Source organism: Molossus molossus, unplaced genomic scaffold (assembly GCF_014108415.1).
Source record: "Molossus molossus isolate mMolMol1 unplaced genomic scaffold, mMolMol1.p scaffold_m16_p_20, whole genome shotgun sequence".
In the NCBI taxonomy this organism is placed as follows: domain Eukaryota; kingdom Metazoa; phylum Chordata; class Mammalia; order Chiroptera; family Molossidae; genus Molossus; species Molossus molossus.
The window spans coordinates 40,404,432-40,427,583 of NW_023425356.1; the positions used below are offsets into that span (position 1 = coordinate 40,404,432).

Sequence of the window (23,152 nt, forward strand, 5' to 3'; positions counted from 1 at the left end):
GAACTAAACAAACTGCTGAACAAAATTAACCCAGAGACATGGAGGTGGGGTACAGGCTGACAAGCCTCAGAGGAGGGGGTTTGTGGGGGAAGAGATAAACCACAGAACTTACATGCATGTAAGCATGACCAATGAACATAGACAACAAAGCTGGGGATGGGATGGGGGGAGGGGAGGAGGGGCCAATGGGGGAAAAATGAGAAACATCTGTAACAAAACAAACAAATAAAAACAAACAAACAAAAATAAATCACATGAAAACATGTCACTGGAAACGGAGAGGAAAAGGAAGATGTTCAAGAATTATTAAGAAAGTAGAAACGACAGGACGAACTATGAACTAAACAGTGTGAACTAACAGGACGAACAGCATGAACTAAGGGAGGAATTACCTACCACAGGGTTTAGACTTGGGCAATCCAATGTGTGTTGGGCAATGTGATAGAACATGGGAGACAGACCAGATTTGTTGGGAGGGAGTAAGGAATGAAGATTCGCCACCATTTAGGACCGTTGAGCTTGAGGTATCTGTCTGTGGGACAGGGCTGCAGAAATGTCTAGATGAAAATGAAGGTTCATTTCTGGAGGTCAGAATGAAGATACGGGCGAGAACTACAGATCCGCGAGTCTTTCCTGAGCGGAGAAGGCGGCTTAAAGTGAGCCTAAAGTAAGAGGAAGGGGGCTTAGGACAGGAAGGATTGCAACACTCACTGAAGAGATGGACAGAAAACAAACCCACAGATGTCCTAAGAACTGATCACCGAAGTCGGAAGAAAAGCAGAGAAAACGGTATCCTGGCAACCAAAGGAAGGAGTTTCAAGAAGGAGGGAGGGGTTAAGAGTTTCTACAGGGGATGATACCCGCTCAAGTGAAGTCGTTGGAGAGAATGTAAAGAAGTTGTACATAGCTGCTGACTGAACATCGATCTTCATACAAGTCTACAGTGTCGAGATAGAATGTGAAAGAGTTCACGAGTGATAGACGCTTGACTGCATTTTCCAAAATGGGTAAGACTATACATGAGAGAAGGGAGCCTACTTGGAGAGAAGAGAATAGTATGGAGATAGATTTAGCTTTTTTTTTAATCCTCACCCGAGGACATTTTTTCATTTTTTTTGTTCAGATAGAGTGGGAAGGAGAGAGAGGAAGAGAGAGAGAAACATCGACGTGAAAGGGACACGTCGAGTGGCTGCCTCCCACCCGCACGACCAACCAGGGCCGGGGACAAACTGCAACCGAGGTACATGCCCTTAGCGGGAGCCGAACCCGGGACTCTCTGGACCGCAGGCCGACACTCCAACCACTGAGCCAAACCAGCCAGGGCTAGATTTAGCTTTGAAAGGATGATTCGTCCTGTGGCATACAAGGTTTTAAATATTTGTTTAAACTCTTCAAAGAAAATCAGCCCTGGCTGGTTTGGCTCAGTGGTTTGAGTGTCGGCCTGCGGACCAGAGTCCCAGGTTCGGTTCCCGCTAGGGGCACATACCAAAAAAAGAGAAAGAAAATCAGAAGGATTTATAGGTTGGAAAAATCAGGAGGATTAAATATGTAAGCAAAGGGGAGCTGGTCTATTCTTGAAGGAACATAATGGAATGAAAGCAGTGTTTTGGTGATTGAATTAAAAGGTAGGATGATTTACTCAATGAGAGGGAATCAATATCAGGTCATTCAGGGTGGTGGCTGCATATTTTAGATTGAGAAATGTATCTGGAATAATAGAACATAAAATAAAACAGAGAGTAAAATGTGTTTTACTGTGATATTAATAGGCTAGTATTTTATGTACAGGTTTGCTGACGTGCAGTCTTTTCATACACAGTTTGAATCTCAGGGAGAGTCCTTAATACAATGTTTATATAAACACCCACATCATTCGACACAACTGCCTTCCTGCTGGTATTAACGTTCAGTGCCAGTGCCGGAGCTTTTATTTCTCTCCCAGTGTTCAGATGACATTATGTATCCAATAAACTTGCTGAATAAAGTAAATACTTCACATTAATCACTCAACACTAAACGACAACATAACGACTAAATGAGCTCATCTGCTCCTGTTATTATGGTCAAAGAAAGTGTCAAATGAAACTCAGAATCTTAATTTTGATTCCATATATTAACATTTCCAATTGCACACAAGGCTGTGAATTAATTCAACAATAAAATTCCTTATGTACATCTTTCAAGGCAGACTTAATTCCATCAGTCACATAATGATCAGTCAAACAGGATCAATTTTTTCTAAACGAAGACACTGTATCTGGTTCTTTAATCTTATATATTTTTAAATTACACTCTTGGCTTCTTTTATATGCCTCATTTATTTAAATGAGTTTGCCGTCAGTATGTGTAAATGAGCTCATCGAATGCATCCTGTCTTAAACTGGGTCAGTGGAACATTCTCCCAGAAGATATTAATCTTGCAATGTTCTACCTACAATCACCCAAACAAAGAGGGGAGACGTTTTCATGGAAATGACATTTATTCGGGAAATGTGGCATTTTATATCCTCCTCTTGTTGAGTCATAACTCACATCAGCGTATTAACATTTTTGGAAAGACCTGCAGTAAAGAAACTTGATATACTCAAGCAGGGCTTTGAGTATCGCAGGTGCTCTTCATATACTTAATAAATGAATGAACTGTGTTTAATCTTTTTTTTCCTTAGACTTATTTAACCATCGAACTCTACTTTTTTTCTAATAACATGCCACAAAGTTCTCATTTAATAAATATGTACTTGGCAAGATATGGAAACAACCTAAGTGTCTGTTGATGGATGAATGGATAAAGAAAATGTGTGTATACACACACACATACTGTTTTCAGCCCTATAAAAGAAGGAAGTCCTGCCATTTGAGACAACATGGATGGAACTAGAGGTATTATGTTAATGAAATAAACCAGACAGAGAGAGACGAATTGTATGTGGTATCACTTATATATGGAATCTTAAAAATAAAGTCTAACTCATAGAAACAGAGAACAGATTAGTGGTTTCCAGGGGCTGGAGGGTGGGAACAATGGGAAGATGGTGGTCAAAGGATACAAACTTTCAGATATAAGATGAATACATTCTGAGGAGCTAATGTATAGCACCGTGATTATAGTTAAGAATCCTGTACTGTATACTAGAAATTTGCGAAGTGCATAGATCATTAGTGTTCTCACCAAAGTAATAAAACCAAAATAAACAGTAACTGGGTAAGGTGCTGGAGGTGTTAATTCACTTCATTGTGGTCATCACGTCACAACACATACGTGTATCAAATCATCACCCTGTACACTTTAAATTTTTACAATTTGTCAGTTATACCTCAATAAAGCTGGAAGAAAAACAGTCTTAGATATTTTTAAAATATCTATTCAATGTTTACGTTATACAGAAAAGTCATTTGGCAAATGGCTGTTAGTAAATATCAGTCAATAGCATCTCTCAAAAGTGAATGAAGAAAGTGTACATTCATCCTGTTCAATACTGAGTCTATTCACAAAATAAGATGGTTCGCTTAAGTTCTCATCGCAATGACGTTGTCCTCGCGTCAGCCCCTCAAATGGTTCTGGGGACTGTCCAATGGGCCACTGGAGCCCTTCCTGGTTTTCTGGTATGAAAGCTCTGTCCTTATACAGACGGGCTTCATGACGGGCATGCTAACCTGTCCCGATCACAGTTACTTCGTGGAAATAGTGATCGACCTGGAGCGCTTTTAAATTCATTTCCATTAGTCTTTACTTTGAATACACATTTTTAAGGTACCATCAAATGGCATCTTTGTAAGCACTGTACAAGAACGGTGCGAACTATTACAAGAGTATTTGATTGAACAGCCTGCGCACGAGCAAACAAGAAGCCCTGCCCTGCACCAACTGCTTTCGGGGCGGCACGTGTCACATAAACAGAGAAACGTCTCCGCCTTCTGCGCGGGAACACTTGCTCCAAGGGCAGCGGGAACTAAAGTAACAGCACTCTAAAGCTACCACTCATGTACTTGCTATAAAGTAAAGGACAATGAACATTCCTTATCAGGCAACACTGCTCAGTCAGGCGTTTAATTAGGATTTAATTAAGCAGCTTACTCTGCAGGGTCAGGCTCATGATGCGCTCCACCACCCCAGCTTCATTAGCAGCCACACACGTGTAGTCGCCGGCATCCTCGTTCTGCGGGAAGAGCAGAGTTTAGGAACATGTGAGCTTCGGGGCAGGGCAAGTCACTTAGCTCACCATGCCGCTGCCTCAGAGGAAGTGTCCTTTGTTGAGCCGGCATTTTAATGGAAATAGAAACACCTACATATATTTAACATCATAAATAGGTTTAAAAAAAGAAGAAGAGAAAGAAATTCCCAGCCTGAATTTCTTTGAAACAACCTATTATTGCTTTCCGGGATAATAATTACTAGGAAACCAAAGCAAAAATAGCATTTTAAAATAATCATCTACCCCAAATGACCTTCCTAAAGGTCAAATGCTGATGCTATTTTTACAGTAATTTATAAAGCATTAAAATAATCAGGACACATTAATAAATAGAGCCCTTTCTAATGCGGATTAGTTAATTTGAAAAATAAAATGGAGCTTAGCTTCTATCCAGATAGCTTGAAATTTAGGAGAGAAAGGGAAAAGCTAATTTACTGGTCACTATAAAACACAGAATGTAATCCAAAAATTTATATGTATGTAGTATAAAAATAAGTACTATATGAGTGTAGATTCAACAACTACTAAGAGTCACAGATGTGCTAAAAGCCTCATGCGTAGAAGAATTCTGGTCTTGTTAACAGAAACATGTCATTAAAGGAAAACTGAACTGCAGGAAATGGAGGAGTGTGGGAGAAGGAAGATAAATGCTGATTTAGATGTTCAAGTGGTGGTGCCAGTTATTATCAAAATAGAAATTTCTAGTCGGGAACTGTAAATGGAAGTTGGAAGAGTTTCAAGGTTGGAGATAGATATTTAGTCATCTGAAACTGCACGGTGAAAAAATTTTGTGTAAGTATTAACATTGATATTAGAAGCAGTAGCAGCTACAGAAGTAGTAATATTTGTGCAGACAAAAGAGGGAAGAAGGATAATGAAGAAACCTGAGACTCATTAGTGTTCGGCAGCTACAGGTCTATATCATTTCAAAATTTAATGGATAATCAAGAATATCTAATGTTGAAATCAAACCACAAGAGTAGAAGACTGAGAGTGGTCCATTGGATTAGGTGATTAGATAGTATATAATAATTATTATTTCAATGAATTCAAAGTTACCCATATGTAGCCTAGTTGAGAAATCTTTAGATAAAATATCTCATTCACGTGACCCCCAAATTAGAATAACTTAAAGCACCTCTCATTTTCCAAACTACTCAAGTTTTTGGAAAGCCTAATATATAGTTATTGGCTTAGTGGTTAAAACTGCCCTATAATTTATTTGTAATTCCTCAATTTCCTGTTCTACTGATGCTAAATAATAGGTCAATGATCAGGAACAAAGTAGAAAAATTATTTTATTGCTCGTGCTTCTTTGAAAGGGCTAAAAAAAATTTATATGAACCACTGTTTCAGTGTTTTATAAGAATCAATTATTCAGATTTTATAATTTAAATAAGAATGCAGAAGACACTTTTCCCGTCCAAGGCACCTACAGAAAGGCATTCATGGTGGCAGTTGACGTGTATATTGACGGTTTCAGTGTGACTTACTACAGTGCCATAAATGGCCAGGGAACCATTGCCAAGTTGCCGGATCCTGTGGTTAATTTCTATATCCACCCCCTTTCTGCTCCACTGGATGGTTGGGGCGGGGTCTCCCTTCACCTCACAGTTCAGAATTGCGTTTCCACCAAGTGGTTCAATCCAGTTAGAAGGGTAATCACCTTTGAAGACTGGAGGCTCTGGGGAAAAAAAACCCAAAACACAAGGCAAGTATAAGTAAAAGGAAGGTCTGATCACGTCTTTGTGATTTTTAGCTATTTAAAAAGATCATTTAGTGAAGAAGGGGATGTCTACTCTTGAACCCCATTAATTTTCTAAAATCCACTGCTCATGCTAGTCAACTAGATAATCTCACCAGTTTCAATAATCGAAACAGATGATTACACTTTGTGCCAAACGATCTCTTTAGTTATTACTTGCCTACGCTGAATGTTCATAATATTCTATTTCTTAAGAATTTGCACATCTGTAAATCAGGGTTAACTGGATTAATCAACTGAAGTTATGGTGTATTACTACATAATAAAGAAGCAAAACACAAACCATTTATTGGAAATAAATTATGAATGAAAAGTAGAGCACTTTTACCTACCTTTCACATAAACAAATCCAATTGCTTTCACAAAACCAACAGTGTTCTCTGCGGTGCACACGTAAGTCCCCGAATCCTCTTTTGAAACCCTTTCAACAACAAGTTCACTGTGTCCACGGACACTGTCAAAGTGGGCTGAGAGAAACAAGTTAGGAAACAACACAAACGTCTCTCAGTAACCTAGGAAAACAGTCACAACAGCTCAGTATTTTGCAGGTTAGATTTATGTGTTGGTCAGCAAATGAATCAGAGATCTCATCATGACCTTGGGGAAGAAAGCCTTTTCCACGGATCCCTTCCTCTGAGCTGTTTGCTATGTCTATAGATGCTTGTTTGAAGAATGAAAAACAGCAGGAAAAAAACAGGAAAAGAGAATAAAAACAAACATTTAAAAAATTATTTTAGATTGAAAGTACACCTTTCATCTCAAAGTATTGCCTAAATCTAGCTCATAGTCTCTCTGGGTTTCAAAAATCTTTCATTCAGAAATATGACATTTTCTATTTAATTTATCCCACCACCACTTTTTTTTTTACATCAAGAACATGAAAACCTTTCAGTGATGAATCAACTGACTTGGCAGGTCAGAGGGGATGTCATGAAAACCTATGCCAGTTAGGTAATGACAACGCAAATAAATTTGTAATAATTTAAGCTTCTCCATAAATGGTGATCATATAAACAAAGGTAGTCATACTATTTGGAATACACTATCAGGTTAATCCCAAAACAATCGATTCTAAATAAGATTCTGATTAGACCAGCCAACATCTAATTATGTTAGGTATATTTACCTTGCATGCTTTCCTCAAACTATCTTTTAAAATTCATACTCCTGACATTAAGTGAAAAATTAAGCTTTAAAATTTAAACAACTAAATTAGTACTATACCATCAGAAAACAGTACTTGGATATGTTTGCGTGTTATTTTTCCTTAGTGATATATACTACTATCAATAAGGCAATATAGTTGATGAATTCCAGTCATTAACATCAAATTTATAAAAGAAAAAACTCAAGCTTATTACTAATTTGCCAACAAGATATTTATTAAATGCTAAGAGTGCAATATTTCAGAACTCAATTTTGGACAAGTTTTATTACTGCAATGTCTTTAGGCTGATGACAAAGTCTAACAAATAAGGAGATACTCATCCTCCCAGCTCTTGGGTCCCAGGCACTAATCACTTCAACATGTAGTACACATACTGACCAGAAAATCTACGTAATCGATCTACACTATAATAGAGAGGGACGCATACCGTGAGAAGCAGAGTTCTTGTAAAATCAGGACAAACAGTAGCCACCTCAATCTATTCATTAGTGATGAAGGAGATACAGTGGGGATGAACTTAGGTGCCAGTATTTATGATACAGTTTTCTTCTGGGGGAGACAGATTATTTTTAGGTTAAAAAAATCTACTTATGTCCCGCAATACATGGTTTGTGATGAACTTATCCTTTGATAAGAATGACAAGAACGCAATATCTAGGTATAAGGTAAAAATTCAGGCAAAGGTACACATTTTACAGAACATAGAGCAACCAATTCTTTTTTTTTTTTTCTTTAAAGACAGGAAGAGAGAGGGGAGAGAGAGAAACACTGATGTAAGGGTGAAACATCTATCCGCTGCCTCCTGCATGCCCCCCGACCTGAGATTGAGCTCACCCCAATTAGGAATCAAACTGCCAACTTTTTGGTACACGGGATGACACCCAACCACTGAGCCACATTGGCCAGGGCAAGCCATCAATTCCTCATGTCACTTTCAACCAATTCCCACAGCTAAAGAAAATGAAGATTGGGTTAGCATTCTTTATGGATGTATTTTTTCTCTTCTGAAGAAGTGAATTACCAACCTGGAATGATGTTGTTATTGAAGGTCCATGTTAACGTGGGTAGTGGAATACCAGTGGCTTTACATCTTAATCGTAGCTGATCTCCTTTATTTAACGACACGTCTCCGGGAAGCTCAGTAAAAGTGGGGAGGACATGCACAGTCAGCCTGACAGTGTGTGTGTCTTCACCTGCAGCGTTGTTTGCAACACAGGTATAGGTGCCAGAATCCTCCGGCTGAAATAAAGAAAAATCACAGTGCTTCAAATCCCATACTCGCACATCACATTGCATAGAATACATACATGTACAAAACTTGGTCCCCAAAGGAGCATTCTTATGTAAAGAAAGTTTACATTTTCATCTCCTTGTAGTCTGGTCCATCTGGCTAGCTCTGAGCATAACGTAAGTTCATATGTATGAGAGTTGAAACAAAAGCCCCTACCTTACAGAACCCTAGCATTTTATAGTCATAAGAGCTCAGAAAACTATAGATTCTCAAGTGTATTAAACAGCTAGTGTACTTCTGCTCTGCATTGTGCAAATATAGAACAAGTAGTTCTAAAGACTGGTTGCATCTTCACAGTACAGTTGGCACTCTGGGTAATGTGGCACCAAAGACCACCAAACTTTCCATGGAAATGGCAAGAGTAGGCAATATTACCTGCAAATCTGGTTTCACTTGCTAAATCCAACGACCAGTTCCTGGCACTCATCTGACTAGATGTGTTGGTGGCAGGTGAAAACATTATGACCCCCTTCTCCGTGAAGCCATGTCCTCACTGGGCTTTCTGGTCACCCTGCTCCCCTCGTTTCTTTCCAATCTCACTGGTTGCTCCTTTTCTGTCTCCTTCTGCTGGCTCACCCTCAACATTACATCTTAAAGTTGGCATGTGAGAGGTCCTAGTCTTTAGTCCTCTTTTCTTCTCTATTTGCCCTCAGTTCCTTGGTGAACTCATCCAGTCTTAGGGCTTTAAACAGCACCTATATGCGCCCTGGCCGGTTTGGCTCACCGGTTAGAGCATTAGCCTGTAGACCAGAGTCCCAGGTTCGGTTCCCACTAAGGGCTCGTACCTCAGTTGCAGTTTGTCCCTGACCTGGATGGGGTTGTGTGGGTGTCAACCAGTCAATATGTCTCTCTCACATCGATGTTTCTCTCTCTCTCTCTTCACCCCTCTCTCCCTCCTGCTCTATCTGAAGATAAATGCAAAAAATGTCCTCAGATGAGGATAAAAATAATAATAATAATAATACTGCCCTGGCCGGTTTGGCTCAGCGGTTAGAGTGTCAGCCTGCGGTCCAGACAGACCCGGGTTCGGTTCCCGCTAGGGGCACGTACCTCGGTTGCAGTTTGTCCCCGGCCCTGGTTGGGTCGTGTGGGTGGCGACCACTCGATGTGTCCCTTTCACATCGATGTTACTCTATCTCTTCCTCTCTCTCCCTCCCACTCTATCTGAACAAAAAATGGAAAAATGTCCTCGGGTGAGGATAAAAACAAAAACAAAAACAAAATATACCACCTATATGCTATTGAGTACTAGTATTTCCAGCTCAGATCTTTGTTGTAAACTCCAACTATACTGAACTTCTCATTTCAATGCTCTGCTTGGATGCCTAAAAGACATCTTAAACTCATGTCCAAAACTGAACTCCCGGTTTCCCCTCCCCTCCTGTTCCAGCTGTGGCCTCATCTCAGGTGACGGCTGTTTTGTCTTTCCTTTGCTCTCAAATGTTTGAGTCATCCTTTACTCTTTTCTTTTTTTTTTTTTATAATCCTCACCTGAGGACATTTATTTCCATATTTTGTTCAGATAGAGTGGGTGGGAGGGAGAGAGAAAGAGAGAGAGAGAGAGAGAGAGAGAAACATCGATGTGAAAGGGACACATCGAGTGGCTGCCACCCACACGACCCCAACCAGGGCCGGGGACAAACTGCAACCGAGGTATGTGCCCTTAGCGGCAACCGAGCCTGGGACTCTGGTGTGCAGGACGACGCTCTAACCGCTGAGCCAAACTGGCCAAGGCTACATTTTTTTTTCCTTTTCTTTTATTAGTGGTACATAAAGTAATGTCCCATCTTACCATTGAGGCAAACTGAGATTGGAAGAAAAACAATCTCTACTGGCACGTGATTGAGTCGGGGCTGCTGACATGGCCTATCACTAAGAGTCTGGTTCGTGGCCAAGACTATTCTGAAAAGGGAATGGGATCAACTTTATCCTTTTAATCTGTTCAAATTAGGTCCACCAAGATTTAGTAATGAAATGTAGGCATTTTAAAGGGTAATGAGAAGGAATAAGTTTTGCACAAAAACTCTGAAATTGATTCACATTTGAATTATGTATAATATTTGGTGCCAAGTGTGATACTCTCAAAAGACACAATTTTTTAAAATCATGTGGTAAGTATAGACAAACATTCCTCTTCAACGGGACAGCTGCTAAAAAACTGAGATGCTTCTGATAGCTATAATTCTGCAGATGGGTGGGGTATTAAAAGAGTATTAAAAGAACCACAGCGTGCACAGATCCCTAAGACTTTAGTTCCCTTGTCAATGATTCCAAAGGATTGTTTAGAAACCTGGAAAGAACAAAAACCTGCTTTATGTATTTGCTTAATACCACATCAGACTGTCGTACATCTCCATTCTTCTGGCCATTCCCACACACGGGTATAAGTATGGCATGTAACAAAGGCACTCAGAATTTCTTCTGAGAAAACAGATATACATCAAAATAAAGTGACAATTTTAGAAGGAGGCCATTTATGAGTTCCTACTATCTGTTTAATCTAGTCTCAGACCTGGGACATAAAATTAAATATGTATAACATTAATTTTGTGATCTGAACTTATAAGAGTATTTTTCTTTCATTATTTACAAACAGATCTCCAGCCCTGGCTGGTTTGGCTCAGCGGTTGGAGCATCAGCCTGTGGACCCGAGAGTCCCAGGTTCGGTTCCCGCTAAGGGCATGTACCTCGACTGCAGTTTGTCCCCGGCCCTGGTTGGGGTCGTGTGGGTGGCAACCACTCGATGTGTCTCTCTCACATCGATGTTTCCCTCTCCCTCCCTCCCTCCCTCCCTCCCTCCCTCCCTCCCTCCCTCTCTATCTGAAGATAAATGCAAAAAAAAAAAATGTCCTCAGGTGAGGATAAAAAAAAATCTCCAAGTTGAGATATTAAAAGGAAGAAGATAAACTAACAATCGGGCTCAGTGTATCTATTCATGTCTGTCACACTTACCACAACGTTTTCCAGAATGAGTTCTCCATAGGGTTCAACGGTGTACTTTCCTAACAGGTTCGCTAAAAGCACATTGTCCTTTTTCCAGTTAATTGCTGGTGTGGGGATTCCATCAGCCACACATGGCAGAACAGCTTGCGAGTTCTCACTGACCGTGTAGTACACGTCCGTGCTTTGGATTTTGGGCGGCACTAGAGGAGTTTAAATTAGGTGGTCACTCAGGAATGTTGAGTTCAATAATATCTTTATTTACATTGAAAAGTAACACACACAAGACTCTTTTGAAGGCAAATTTGCTAGAAATACTAAAACAAATCTATTACAATATTGGTTTTGTTTGTTACTATAAAAGCGATCACTATTTTTGATGCCTGCAAGAATTGTAATGGATTTGAACTTATTGAGTATATTTACAATCAGTTTCAGAGCCAATGACTTAGAACAGGGTTGAAAATCTTTACATTGAATTTGACTCGCTGACTTTTCTTACTCAAGTCTCCTGTCCTTTTGCAGTGAAGCAAAAACAAACAACATGCAAGAACAACAAAAAACGAAAATGCTTCTGTGTTTGTGTAACTGCTGGGTTCCTATTACAGACATACTGTGAGAATAAACTAAGAACAGTTACTAGTTTAAGCACTATGAAACACTACGCATATTGAATATCACCAAGTACCAAGGAAAACAAGGTATTGTAGCATTTCACGTGTTACAACAAATGTGAGTAAAACCAGGTCAAGACATTTGATTTGGTTTTCATACTGTCAAAAAAAATGTTTATAGTGATTTCATTACTCTCTGCATTGCAATACCAAATATTTCCTGTGACTCTATTTTTTTTTGAACTAGAATTTAGACAATAAAGATAAATAGAATGTTTTGGTGGACTAAAAAAATACCTCAGTGGATGTAGAACTAAGATATTCTAAAGGAAAAGTCTTTGAAATTTTAAGACTATTTGGCTTGCCCTGGCCAGTTTGGCTCAGCGGTTAGAGTGTTGGCCTGTGGACCAGAGAGTCCCAGGTTCGGTTCCTGCTAAGGGCATGTACCTTGGTTGCAGTTTGTCCCTGGCCCTGGTTGGGGTCGTGTGGGTGGCAACCAGTAAATGTGTCTCTCTCATTGATGTTTCTCTCTCTCTTCTTCCCCCCTCTCTCCCTCCCGCTCTATCTGAAGAAAGATGCAAAAATGTCCTCGGGTGAGGATAAAAAAAAAAAAGAATATTTGGCTCAAAAAGTAAAAATACTCTCCTTGCCGAAATAATGAACTTTGGAATTATTTGAACACATCAGTGAGAAATGGATGCATCTTAATACCTTTAAAAAAGTGACAGCACAACAGTTGGTCTCAGCAAAATAAAGCTATTGTGTAAACTCCATTTTTTTTTTTTTGATCCTCACCTGAGGATATTTTCCCATTTATCTTCAGACAGAGTGGGAGGGAGGGTTGCCTTCTGCAGGACCCGACCAGGGCTGGGACAAACCACAACCAAGGTACATGCCCTTGACCAGAATCGAACCTGAGACTCATGTAGGTCCATGGGCCAACGCTCTAACTACTGAGCAACCGGCCAGGGTGATTTTTCACCCTTTTTATAATTATATGAGTAAATATCTAAACACACGATTGAATATATGCATAAACATTACAGATAATATGAAAAACATAAAAAAACTATCTTGTTTAATGGTGAATCATAGCCCTGGCCGGGTTTTTGCTCAGTGGTTAGAGCATCAGCCTGCAGACCAAAGAGTCCTGGGTTCAATTCTGGCCAAGGGCACGTACTTCGGTTGCGGTTAGTCCCCTGCCCCAGTTGGGGTCGTGTGGGTGGCAGCCAATTGATGTGTCTCTCTCATATCGATGTTTCTCTCTCTCTCTCCCCCTTCCTCCCACTCTGACTGAAGATAAATGTAAAAATATCCTTGGGTGAGGATTAAAAAAAAATGGTGAATCATAAATATTCAATTCATTTTTCTATTAAATCATGTTGTATTTTTATTATCTCCTTATGCTGGTTCCCTTGGAGTTATTTCTTTTGTTGGTTGTCACCAAGTTCCAACATGAGCACATTAACTTCATTCTTTTTCAAAATGAAAAATTTCAGGCTATGCCTTTATATTTCAGTTTAGTGTTGGCACACACCATACACTTTGATATGTAGTGTCCTTATTTTTATTACTTTCTAAATAATCTAAAAATAACATGTTCTTTGCCCTACTTGTTAGCTAGAATGGTATTTTTAACTTTGCCAGGGGTTGGGGTTTTGGCATAAAAAGTTCATTACACACGTCTAGCTTTATTGCATTGCGGGCAGGGACTGTGGCATGTATTTTTAAGTCTTAATGATTTCTTTGTTGTTTAGTATCTGGTCAATTTAGGTAAATTTTCTATAAATACTTGAAAAGGAAGAGTATCACTTATGAATCCCTTATTTACTAAGGGACTAATATGTATTGATTCATTCAAACATATTAACTAAAAGCAGGTATAAATCAGGAAAGAAATTTAGAAAATTCGGAAATGGTAATTTTTAATTTTGGCTAAATTATTCATTTACCAATTAAAAGTGATTTCACTTGAACGTTTACTGTACCTATGACTTTGTAGGAAATTCAAATATAGGTGAAAAATAAAAAAAACAGCCTTCACGAATTTTTGAAAAGAGAAAAGCAGGAACTCATCATTAGAATAGGAGTAATAGTACTATTACCAATACTAATATTACTAGTACTAATAATAGTACTGAAAGTAGTAGAAACAGTTTGATTTGCTTCTTGCTTCCTACTACTGATAGTATTAGTTGTCCTATCTTGAGTCTTACACTATATATTAACTAAAATATTTCAATACTGATTTTTAGGTATTTTATAGTTGCATACAAAGGAAAAACATGTCGATTTTTATGTTACAAAAACATACATGTAAATATCTTGCTACTTTAAAATAATGAATTGAATAGCTCTCTAATTCTCACTGGGTCCACACTATATTTATAATGTAGGCCACAGTGATTAGTTTTGAGCCAAGACGACTTTCAAGTTGAGAAGTACAGCAGAAGGCTCGCGAACACAAATGGACTTCTTGTAGCCAAAGTACTGCTCCCAATAATCACAGCATGAGGGGTTATTCGCTATTACACGGATTATCCTGGCTACGTGAATAAAATATCTCTTTCGCACACACATATGTGCACACACAAATAAATACTGCCTACAGAAAACAGATTCGAAGGGCAAGTGTACCTATACCACACACACACACACACACACACACACACACACTCATGTTTTGAATGATTGGTTTTGCATGGTTTTGATTTGCAGCAGATGTTTTCTTAGTGGTCTTTTCTCTTCGCCATGGTAACGCAGCAGCTGGAAGTACTTTCCGTGAAACCACCTACCATGGACGGTGAGCCTGGTGCTGGAGCTGCTTGCTCCCGCCACGCTGGCTGCCGTGCACGTGTACTGGCCGGCGTCCTCGGGCTGAGCGAAGGCTGTGTGCAGGGCCCCGGAGCTGAGGACACGCTGGCGGACCGACTCCACGACTGCGTGGCCGTCTTTATGCCACGTGATGTCAGGTGGCGGCAGGCCGACCGCCTCGCACGGCAGTGACACGGGCTTATCCACGGCAGTGGTATATTCCTCTGGATGGGGGCTGATGGCTGGAGGGACTGAAAGACACAAAGCTCAGGTTCCATCTGCAGCACCGCCCTGGCGAAGGGAGGGCACGCTGGGAAGAAACCAACGCCTGACTGTAGATGTCATCGAAGGGTCACTACCGTGGGCTTGCACTGAACTCATTCCAGAAAGTTATTCTCTATTTAGGTAACAAATGTAATCAATAACTGACTTTAAATAAGGTGACAAACGTATATTCCCAAGGGGTTGCACACCTAGAAGATTTAGTTGGTGTGGACGAAGGCACATTCTCTGACACCCCTGTATTGTGTGATTCACTTCTGCTACTTACACTTTCAGAACAGACCCCTTCACAGTTCGGAGGTTACTGAACTTCTCTCCACGCGTGCATTTTGTACGGTGCTTAGCAAGGTGACCCAATTTAATGAAGTATTATTTGAATGAATGAATACATGGATGGGTCATGGAAAAGAACTGTGAAGATAAAACTCTTTCCACTTCTTCAGCAAACTACAGAAGGGCTTATAATAAGAGTTTTTCTTCCTAGTGTTTACAATAGGTTGATTACCACTCAGGTATTGGCCTGGATATTCTATTGAGACTTAAAGACGTATCAAGTAAGTGTGAGAGAACAACCAATCACAAGCACACGAGAAAGGAAGGCGAGAATGACCCTCCCTTCCTTCAAATCCAGAGACAGTGACAAGGTGCAGAGACAACCATGAGGGTAAAAATACCACTTTGAATGTGTATATATACACACACACACAAATCCTCTAAATCATCCACCACCAATTCAAAAACACTTGAGAGATAAGCCCGACAAAAATCAGTTACATGCTGATGAAGAAATGAAATCAGAAGCAAGAGATCTCTGGGAACTCCACTCTTCCAAGTAACGCCCATGCATGGCAAGACCCAGGGACCGGGAACTATTTGCTGTCTCCAGGGGCTGGGAGAAATGGTCCACTATGCAGAGACGGAAACTTCAGCTACACTAATGGTGATGAGTATACTAAAATCACCAAGTTGTGAGAAAATATGAATACGCATATTAAAATCACTTATGCCAACCAAAATCATTCGGTTGAATTTGTGCTCGCAATTATACACTGTACCCGCAAGGAGAGGGGTTCAGGATTTTCCACGTCTCCGGAGCATGCAATTATTCCTGGTTGCTTTTGGGATGTTGAAATGCTATGAGTTGCGTAATATGTTTCTGTGTCCCATAATTGCTCATATCAATAATTTTAATCAATTGGTGAAAATTTAAAAAACCCGAAATCTGGAACTGTTCTTCTCCATGACTTCTATGTAGGCAAAACCAACGAGCATTCCTTGGTCCTACCCTCCCTGAGCTCTTTTCTGTCTTCACCAAAGCTGTCCCCCTACCTGTTGAAACCGTCCCCTCTCCTGGCTTCCATCCACTTTTCCTGCAACACCTCTGCCTCTTCCTTCTAATTTTTTCCAGCATCCTCTCCTTTCTTGGACCCCTAAACAATGCAGTGTCCCGGGGCTTTGTCCTTAGCTCATTTGTATCCAAATTCTCAACCAGTCTCGTGAATTATAACACATTGATTACTTCCTAATTTATATCTTAGACTAGACTTCTCCCATGAGCCCTGAAGTCATAATTATTCAGCTCTCTATCTGACATCTCCACTAGGATTTCCATTAGTTTCCCACATTTAACATGATTAAATACAAATCGGGGTTTCCTTCCTCCAAAACGAGTTCCTCCGCTTGCATTCCCCACGGCACTATCATCCACGCACTATCATCCACGCACTATCATCCATATCATCCACGCACTATCATCCACGCACTAGCTCAAGCCCAAAGCCCAGGAAACAACACTATTCTTCCGTTTTTAATCTCCCAAGTCTGACCATGGCAATTACACCTCCAGATACATTGTGAACCCATCGCTTTTTTCATTAATCCTTGTAACTCACACACCTACCCCTACTTCTGGCCAGACCATATCACCCTGCCTAGATGTCTTTAAGAGTTCTCGCAGCTTGCCCTGGCCGGTTTGGCTCAGCGGTTAGAACGTCGGCCTGCGGACCAGAGTCCCGGGTTCGGTTCCCGCTAGTGGCACGTACCTCGGTTGCAGTTTGTCCCCGGCCCCGGTTGGGGCTGTGTGGTGGCAACCGCTCGATGTGTCTCTCTCACATCGATGTTTCTCTCTTTCTCTCTTCCCCCGCTCTCTCCCTCCAGCTCTATCTGAAAATAAATGCAAAAATGTCCTTGGGCGAGGATTAAAAAAAAAAAAGAGTTCTCCCAGCTCTAGTCTTGCCTTCTCTCTAAACTATTATCTACACAACAGCAAAAGAGATTGTTCTCAAACCAAATCAGAGCCTTGGTTAAACACTTAAAAGGCTTCCCACTGCAGAGGCAACACATCTAACCTTCCGAAGGACGGCTGGCTCTCCACGCACTGGCCTAGCCTTCTCTGCTGAGCCCCTCACATCCCGCCAGGCTTCCCCTCTCCCATCACGGGCTAGTGAACGCACCGACATGCTTTTCTTCCTCCTTCAGGCTTCGGCCGCTGCACTCTGCCTCTTTCCCTGGGACACACTGCACCTTTACGGGCTCATCCGTCAAGTCAGCTTATGTGGGGCCCCTCAGAAGCTGCTTTAACCACTGCAGTGGTCCCCCATCTCCTCATTATTCTCCATCTCAGCCTTTTGTTGGTTCCTCTACTTAGCATGTATCAGAATTTATAATTCATTTATCTATTTGGTAGTTTAGATTTTTTTCCTTCTTCCGACTATAAGGGAAGAATCAGGCCCATAATGTTCAATGTATTTCCACTTATTACCCCAATAAATATTTGTTAAAAAATACAAAGAAATAAAATCTACGATCTGCAGGTAATGAGCTTTACCATAGCCATTAATTCACCGTAGAGAAATCACGCTATAAGGAAATCAGCTAATGCAAATTCAGTCGCTCAGGACCTATTTCTAGTACACTTCTTTATCAAAAGCAATGCCTAAGATATGAGAATCATATCAAGAAAAGATCAGTTAAATATGAAAAAGCCCCACTTGGTCTTGAGAACAATTTTTCCCCATCGATTTGGTTTAACTGCAATTGTGATTTGTTTGGTTTTTTTTAGGTGGATATTACAATTGAATGTTTCATAATGTACCCAAAGTAGTATTATGGAGAGGATGGTTTTTAAAATTACCTTAAATATGAACTACAATAAAATACAGCACCAAACAGAGGTTCACAGAAGTTCAAAATATGATGAGATGCCTCAGTTTTCTTATACAAACAATGCAAAAAACCCTCCCAAACACGAATTTTCTTCTTCATATGGGTTACAGAGAAGCAAATAGGATCACGTAAACCAAGAGTGTTGAGAAGTATTTTAGATAGATGCGCATCTAGGTATTCATGGTTACAAGCATCTTTGCAGTGAAGACACAGAGATCTGCTCGTTGGGTACCTTGCACGTTTAACTTGACTTTGCCCAAGGCTGTACCAGCCGGATTCTGAGCCACGCACATGTAAGAGCCCGCGTCCTCTCTCACAGCTCTGGAGATCTGCAGGCCGCCGCTTGGAAGGACCGCGTGGCTTTTGCCTGTATCGCAGGAACAGAGGCAGGGTGAGAAGAAATTGTACTTTCATTAAAAAGAGTCATGCTGACTTCTGATTTAGCAAACACCGTGTAGCCACGATGTGCGTGCGAGAAACAGCAGTAGGTACCTGAAGTGACGACATTGATGCCTTCTTTTTGCCAGGTAATGAAAGGACTGGGCGTCCCTGTTGCTTCACATGGTAACAGAACGGGATTGTTTAGGATGACATCTAGCTCACTTGGCTGAGGCTGAATGACGGGAGGCTCTAGAAGAACCAATCAATGCAATAAGCAATGGCACTTGTCGGTGGCAGAACACCCTGCAGTAACCATGAAGTTGAACACGCCCAGCTCCATCATTCCAAAGCTCCCAGGGAAAAGTGAATCCTGGCCCTGTTACCTTTCCTTTGAATCTTGCTCTTACAGCCAGTTTTAGTTAGAAGGCCAGAAATGTTATAGAAATTCAAGAAGAAAAATAATTTGGGAGTTGTTCTTTGGGATGTGTTATCTGCGGGTCTTCTTTAGTCTTTGAAGACCCTCTATGAGGCTTTCTAATCCTCGGCATATCATTGTGCTTCATAGCTCTAGACAGTACTACCTTTTAAGAATAAACATGGCAACACAAAGCAAAAGAACAACGTCACGTTTTTAATGAGTCCGTAATCTCCCATACCCTGGACACGAAGGGTCACTTGTCGGTGTGCAGAGCCAGCCGCATTCCTGGCCATACAGGTGTACCTTCCAGCATGGTTCAACTCGGGGGCAAAGATTTCAATGGCTCCTGAAAAGAAACACGTTTCCCTGCATAGTGCATCCCTGTTTTTCTGGTTTGCTAAACTCTCTGACTTTGTGTTTTCATCCCCATAACACAGTGGTGCTTGGCTGACAGTCACACTGTACCCCCTGACGTGCCTAGCAAAGAGCTTTTAAAATCAATATTAACAGCTTTATTGAGGCAAAATTTACATACCATGAAATTCACCCCTTTAGATGTACAACTCAAAAATGTTAGTGTATTCACAGAGTTGTGCAATCTCACCATACATAATCTAAGTTTAGAATGTTTCCATGTCTCTAAAGAAAAATCTCACAGTCACACTTCACTCCCAACCCGGCCCTAGGCAAGCACTAGTCTACTCTGTCAATATCCTTGCCTTTTCTGAACTTTTCATGCAGATGAACTCAGACGGAAGCCTTTTGTTTTTGTTTTTTCCTTTATTGATTTTAGAGAGAGAGGAAGTGAGAGGGACAGAGAGAGAGAAACATCGATGAGAGAGAACATCGATCGGCCGCCTCCTGCATGTCCCCCATTGGGGATCGGGCCCACAACCCGGGCATGTGTCCTGACTGGGAATTGAACTGGTGACCTCTTGATGAATGGGTCAATGCTCAACCACTGAGCCACACCAGCCAGACTGAAAGCCTTTGGTGACTGACATCTTTCATTGTGAGCCTAATTTTTGAGTTTCATCTGTAGCATGTCGATATTTTTATTCCATTTTATCGCTATATAGAATTCTATGGTATGGATTATCCATATCTTGTTTATCCCTTCATCAGCTGATGGACAATGGAATTGTTTCTATTTTTTGGCTGTTGAGAATTATGTTATTTGGCATGTGCAAACAACTCTGAGGGTGGACATATGTTTTCATTTCTCTGAGTAGATACCTCGGAATGGAGTAGCTGGGTCATATGATAACTCTGTTTAACATTTTGAGAAAGTTCCAAACTGTTTTCTTAGCACAATACTTTGTGCTGATGGGTAATCAATGTATATTTTATGATTTTAATTGAGATCAATCTATACAGGTTCTGAGATAGCAAAAATATTTTGCTTTGAAAGCCAAGTTCCACCCTGAGAACAAATCTTCCATTATTTCCCTTCTATGGAAGAAATAAACAAATCCTTTCAGAATAATATGCACATGCTCAAAGCCCTTGGATATTAGTTGTTGCTTTAGTTTATTTCCAGTGTACCACTCCAATGCAGGATGAGTTTTCAGAAATACCAGTGTGAATTACCTGTACTTTCATATAGGTGAATTATTTTATTTCTCTCTTTGATACTATACATTTTCAATACTTAACTTTTCTAAATGATGGCTACCACTCTGAAAAATTATCCATCATAGCATTCATCACCCAGCCTTATCTGCTAAATTATAAATTGAAAGCAAGAACCCTGTCTTCGTTTTATATCATCTGAAACTTAGTGGAGTATATAGTCTATTTTGTCACCAAGTATTTGTTAAATAAATGGACATTCTAGCCCAGCCAGTGTGACTCAGTGGATTGAGCATTGTCCTGTGGACTGAGAGGTCCCAGTTGGATTCCTGGTCAGGTCTCATGCCCGGGTTGGGGGCTCGATCCCCGGTGGGGGGTGTGCAGGAGGCAGCTGGTCAATGTTTATCTCTCACATTGATGTTTCTACCTCTCTTTCTCTTCCTCTCTCTATAAAATATCAATAAAAAACAAAAATAAATAAATGGACATTCTGTTTGGCCAATGGAAGAAATGTGGTCCACTCAAAGTCAACCAGTGAATTTGTTAAACCTTAGCCTTAGTAAATACATGCACATAAAATTCCCGTGATCATGCTTATTATATTCAGATCAGCCTTACACAGTGCTAGTTTGTTTCCAGACTTCTTTTTCTCTTCCTTTTCCTAGTTCCCCTTCCCACTCTAATTTCATCCCCTGCCCCCCCCCCCTTTCCGCAACCACAGCTGCCTAAGTCCAGAAATGCAGATATATTTTATTCTTTTATTTTGGTACAAAAAAAAGCCAGGTGAGGCCATCCATTCAAAATGAGTCCCAGCAATAGATGTATAGAAACTGAACTTGCTCTTACCTGAGGACTGAATTCGATAGCCATCTCCCCGGGGAAGCAGTCTTATACCGTTTTTGGTCCAGTGAATTAAGGGGAATGGAACCCCTGAAACAGTGCAGGGAATGACTGTCGGGGTGTGTTTGGTTACCAGGAAGTCCGTGGGCTCATCAGCTATGGAAGGCGGAACTAAAACAACAATAACGACACACACAAAGCAAACTCAGTGTCTCCAACGCTTACAGATCGCCGCAGCGTTATCATACAGCCTTCTCCTCCTCCACTGAAAGCTGATGTGACGTAAGAGGAAAAGGAAGCCCTCTTGTTAGGCAGGGCCGAGGCAGCGATGTCAGTATAACTTTCCATCCGCACACTACGCTCTACCTTGGACAGTGAGATCCACGGTTCTCTTGTCCTCTCCAGCCTCATTTGTCACGGTGCACTCATAGGTCGCAGTGTCATCCACAGAAGGGGAAATGACTACTAGTGACCCTGAAGAAAGGAGCCTGGAAGAAAGATTCCAAAGCAATTAGATACCATGTATCAGTTTACATACACGTCTCCAGTCGCGTCCATACGGTACCACGTTCTGAACTGTGGGAAACGGAACTCTTTTCTCGTGTTCAAATGAGCATCATTTCTCTGGGTATTTCAGGTGTCAGACTTTAAGGTTATATGGCAGTTGGGTACTAGGGCCTCAACTTTGACGTTTACAGAAAGCAGGGGGTAGAAGGACTGTCTGAAGGGGGGATCTTGCACTTTCTGAATGCTGAGATCACGATCAACCACACCCTCCCCGGTGAAATATAGTGCAAAGGGCACACTGATGAGCGCCACTGTTTACTGAGCATTGAAGACGTTCCTGGCATCATCTCCAATGCGTCACAGGAATGATCTCTAAATGTCACCATAACTAGGCAGGTTGGTATCTGCTTATTTCCACTGACAGACAGGTAATTGCCAGTGTGTCTTGCACCCTTTCCTGTTTCACATGTCTCCTTACATGGGTTGGATTCTTTGGAGGATCAATAAGTCTTCTCCTTCCAACCAATTCAAAACTAAAGTGATCTGGATCACAAAGACTGTTTAGAAGGTTTAGTAAGCACACACACATTATTTAAAGTAAATCTGAATGAGAACACCTATCTTCTTATTTCAAATGGCACACTGACAGACTAGAAATACTTTTACTGAATGGGAACATATTTGACATGTTTTCTAAATTCAAAGGCACCCTGCATTTTTCACATGGTGTGTACCTTCAAGTCACTAAACTCCAACATCAAAAGATTCAAAGGGTGAGAAGAAATAGCATCCAAGTGAAACACTTCTAGCTTCAGATTTCCTACTGCATTAGAGCTGACTTTTGTCAAAGCAGATCTTTACACAGAGAACATTTCTTTTAGGTACTATTGCAAATCCTTTGACAAGAGAACAATCTGTTAGCTTAGTTGAGATACAAAAAATAATGCTCATCTAAAACATCAGAAATTCCTAGTGACTTAAATGTTAACCTTTAAAAAACTGCCCTGGCCGGTTTGGCTCAGGCCTATAGTCCTGAGAGACCCAGGTTCGGTTCCCGCTAAGGGCACGTACCTCGGTTGCAGTTTGTCCCTGGCCCTGGTTGGGTCCTGCAGGTGACAACCATTCGATGTGTCCCTTTCACATTGATGTTTCTCTCTCTCTCACTCTCTCACTCTCTCCCCCTCCCTCTATCTGAACAAAAT

General features: G+C 40.9%; 1 protein-coding gene across 1 annotated transcript in view; it reads right to left on the minus strand.

Annotated features, from left to right (window-relative positions):
* HMCN1 (hemicentin 1) overlaps window positions 1-23,152 on the minus strand; it is a 427,446-nt gene that overhangs the window by 46,758 nt on the left and 357,536 nt on the right. Inside the window, exons 76-86 of the mRNA XM_036272178.1 lie at window positions 21,810-21,931; window positions 21,450-21,614; window positions 19,270-19,377; window positions 18,725-18,862; window positions 18,465-18,599; window positions 14,767-15,036; window positions 11,370-11,560; window positions 8,152-8,365; window positions 6,291-6,425; window positions 5,687-5,877; window positions 4,076-4,157 (exon numbers count right to left, since the gene is read on the minus strand). Coding sequence (XP_036128071.1) covers window positions 4,076-4,157; window positions 5,687-5,877; window positions 6,291-6,425; window positions 8,152-8,365; window positions 11,370-11,560; window positions 14,767-15,036; window positions 18,465-18,599; window positions 18,725-18,862; window positions 19,270-19,377; window positions 21,450-21,614; window positions 21,810-21,931 — 1,751 coding nt within the window. The remainder of the gene's footprint in view (window positions 1-4,075; window positions 4,158-5,686; window positions 5,878-6,290; window positions 6,426-8,151; window positions 8,366-11,369; window positions 11,561-14,766; window positions 15,037-18,464; window positions 18,600-18,724; window positions 18,863-19,269; window positions 19,378-21,449; window positions 21,615-21,809; window positions 21,932-23,152) is intronic.